This window comes from Sinocyclocheilus rhinocerous, unplaced genomic scaffold (genome assembly GCF_001515625.1).
Source record: "Sinocyclocheilus rhinocerous isolate Xijiao unplaced genomic scaffold, SAMN03320098_v1.1 scaffold51, whole genome shotgun sequence".
In the NCBI taxonomy this organism is placed as follows: domain Eukaryota; kingdom Metazoa; phylum Chordata; class Actinopteri; order Cypriniformes; family Cyprinidae; genus Sinocyclocheilus; species Sinocyclocheilus rhinocerous.
Window position 1 is genome coordinate 151,731 of NW_015641017.1, and position 3,808 is coordinate 155,538.

A 3,808-nucleotide genomic window follows, 5' to 3' on the forward strand; every position below is an offset into this window, starting at 1 on the left:
AGCGAGTGGATTTACAGAGACCTATATTTACATTCAACCTGTGTGCAGTTTCAGTCTGGCCAAAAATGGACAGAATTTGCATGCCCTGCTGTAAATTTTGACCGGTTGATGAAAAACAAGCTTATGTGGATTGTACACATTTAAGCAATTCAGATAAGTTATCTAGAATTCTTTATGGAGTAGATAAAATACATATAATCATTTATTAATCAATTATCATTTTGACATATCTTTTCTTTATTTAAAGGCTGAAATGTGAGGTTTACCTTTTTATTAAACTTTTTCAAAGCTTTATTTGAACATTTACATTAGATATTTCAACATGCTATTAAACTGTTGTCAGTCAAGTTGTCATTTAAAATCCGAACATCATTGGTTCGGTTATTGTTTTAGTGATTATGCAAACAAAAAGATTTATGTGTCGGTTCTTTTTTAACATATCCAGCACATTTTAACAATACTGTGATAATACTGATTACCGTGATAATTTTGGTCACTATAATCGTGATAAGAAATGTTCATACCGTTACATCCCTATTGCACACTTTCATAATTCCGTGTCTGTGAGGTTGTAGATGTTTTGATGAGTGCATCTGTGTGTTCAGAGCTGCTGAAGCGTGTGGACGACAGCAGTAAAGACGTCCGTGTCGAAGCGCTGAAGTCTCTGAGCTCGTGGTTCTCATCTCTGGGGAAAAACTATGACACTCAGTCGTGCCGCCCACACCTGGAGTTCCTGTTCCAGCAGCTGCTGCTCTACATGGACGACCCCGACACCAAAATCCAGGATTCAGTCCTCGGTAAGGACTTTTTTGGCAGCGATATTTCATATCTGCTGTAATCATCATCTGATGTTTTGACTTGAATTGTGACTGATGACAGTTATATTCGAGTCGACACTGTTGTGATGTAAGATAAATCTCTTCCTGCTGCTTAAGGAAGTGATTCAGCTCAGTGTTAATGGTCTACGGTCCACTTCTCTGATCCTCCCCGTTCTTCACTTCAAAGAGCCTCATTAATCCTGCATTTTTACACTCTATCCATCACACGCTCCTCTGCTACTGGCCTGCCTCCAGCGGGGTCATGGGCTGTCAACACCTTCCCATAATCCTGTGTCAATGTGTCCTAGTGCATACGCACATGGAGTACTGTTCAGAAACCCTTCATACCCCCTAATTACAGTTTGAACCCCCCAAAGGACATTGAAAAAGTACATATAGTAAGTAGGCCATAATGTATAGTCATCCGGTTGATATCGCAGAATAAGCCCTGACAGGATAACCGGGATCCTGATGTGAAGTCAGTGCATTTGTATTAAGGCTGTTGATTTAACATGTTAATTTGGTGCGATTAATTATGGAAAAAATAATGTGTTAACATTATTAACACATTTAATGCACCTGCCCCGCCCAGACCTGTATGTCATCTTACATTGACGACTGGATGGCAACTGACTGTGTGATGTTGCTTATAACGATGCAGTATATGCCCCAAAAATTCAAGATACGAGGGGGAAAAATGCCGTTATATTATACAGGGCCTGATTTTCGTTTTGTGTTTTACAATTTATAATGTTGTTGATTCATATTTATATTGTGAGGAAGATACTTAAAAAAAACTTTCAAACTCTGAATTGAATTTATTTTAGCTAAAAAAGACAAGTAAACAGTCAGTAATAAAATAAGAATAGATTAATGACAAGCAATGGCACAAACAAATACAATAACAAGATACAACTAAAATGAACTGTGCTTTAAGTTTTTCAGGTAGGTTTAACAGTAATATTCAGGTACAGAAGTACCATAGAAACAGAATAATCTATTTAACTTTAAAATAACACTGGTTATTCTTCAATGCATAAATAAACATTAATGACAGACAGCAGGTTTATTTAGGTTACTGTCTCTTTAAGACCTCATGCACGGATCAAACTGTTACACATAAGTTTTGTTTCTCAACTGTTTACATTAACTTAATAGCCTGTATACCGACAATGTTTAGTATAAATCGACTGTTTACATGAATACTCATCAAGATGGGCACTTTGACACATTTTTGTATGTATTTGGCCGTTTACGCGCAAAGGCGCGCGCGCTTTGGGTGTGAGGCGGCTCACAGAAAGGGTCTCACAGTCACAGAGCGCACAAGTACTAGGGATGGGCGTATCGATCCGAAGTATCGATATCGATATATCGATACTGACGCGAGTATCGAAAGTATCGATACTCAAACAAAAAATATCGATACTAAGGTGCGTTTTATTTACCAGTGGTTTTGTTTATTATCATGTAATTAATTACAATAAAATTTTAATCCCTTGACATTCCTAGTTTGTATTATTCTGAAGGGGTTTATTTTGTGTAATATTTGGCATCATGAGGGAAAAAAAGAGTCCGTCCGAAATCGCATCCTTCCCTACTATGTAGCATACAAAAAACATTGTGAGGTGAGTAGTATGTCCGAATTCATAGTATTCGTAAAACAAGTTTGATATCCTCCGAATGGATGGAATCATAGTCTGAAGCCCGTGACCATCATACACTATGCGATTTTCTATGAAATCTGTCAACTCAAATCTGCAGAATGGCTTTGACTTTCAGCAACTAGTGTCGACTTATCCAAACTGTGAATCGGGGGAAAATCGTGTAGTGTATTCCAGTCTTAAAGGGTTAGTTCACCCAAAAATGAAAATTCTGTCATTAATTACTCACCCTCATGCTGTTTACGTCCAGCTGATATTCTCCAAAATGGCCCTAGTGTAACGCGGAGGAGACGAATTGTTGAATAAAGTCATTGTTTTAGTTTTATTTTGCGCACAAAAAGTATTCTCGTAGCTTCGTAAAATTGCGGTTGATCCACTGATGTCACATGGACCATTTTAACGATCTCCTTGCTACGTCTCTGGACATTGGTTGACCGTGTTAGTATCCTTGCGGTCTATGGGAGGGTCAGAGAGCTCTCAGAATTCATCAAAAATATCTTAATTTGTGTTCTGAAGATGAACGAAGGTCTTACGGGTTTGGAACGACATGAGGGTGAGTAATTAATGACAGAATTTTCATTTTTGGGTGAACTAACCCTTTAAGTACGCTGGAATTCAAATGTCGTACCCACTCAGTATGCGATTTTGGATGCACTATTTGTCTGATCTTGTTTTCCTTTTTAATCTCATCTTGTCTTTCTTTATTTTTCAATCTGCTCTTAAACATGTCTCGTATTTCAAAGACACCTCAGATGTGATTAATGTCCATTATATCACCACACTTGCCATATCCCATAATCCCTCATTCCTTTGGTTAAGCTTATAATAACAGCACTGTCACACTGTGCTTGAGTTACTGAGGTAATTCACTCGTATCTTTACACAAAGAAAACCTTGTTTTCTGGTGCACTTACAAACGTATAAAGCGCCGGATAAAAGTAAATCCCCCGACCAAACAAATCAGGATAAAACCAAATACCCACAACAAAGACGCGACTGCTGAAAGAACACAAATGAGCTTTATGGGCTTTTCTTTCTTCCTAAATGGTGAGCTGACTTTGAATGGTTTTCTTTTTCTTTTTTTTTTATAATTTGTAAAGGTAAAACTATGGATGCTTTTTAATTTGAGTAACAATCACATTCAAAATAATCACATTTATCAAAGTTAATGAAAGGTGAGTATATCAATAGGCCAGTTAACTGCGGCCATAATTTAATTATGAACGGTCACTTTTGATCTCTCTCGCTCTATATTATAGATCAAAGTGACAGTTCATAATGAAATTATGACCGCAGTTTTATTTTTTCTTCTTGATAATTTTATGACCA

The 3,808-nt window shown here is 37.2% G+C and overlaps 1 protein-coding gene across 1 annotated transcript in view; it reads left to right on the forward strand.

The window, feature by feature from the left end:
- Positions 1-3,808, forward strand: part of dnaaf5 (dynein axonemal assembly factor 5) — a 23,753-nt gene that overhangs the window by 18,884 nt on the left and 1,061 nt on the right. Inside the window, exon 12 of the mRNA XM_016569979.1 lies at positions 606-797. Within this exon, the coding sequence (XP_016425465.1) occupies positions 606-797 (192 nt within the window). The remainder of the gene's footprint in view (positions 1-605; positions 798-3,808) is intronic.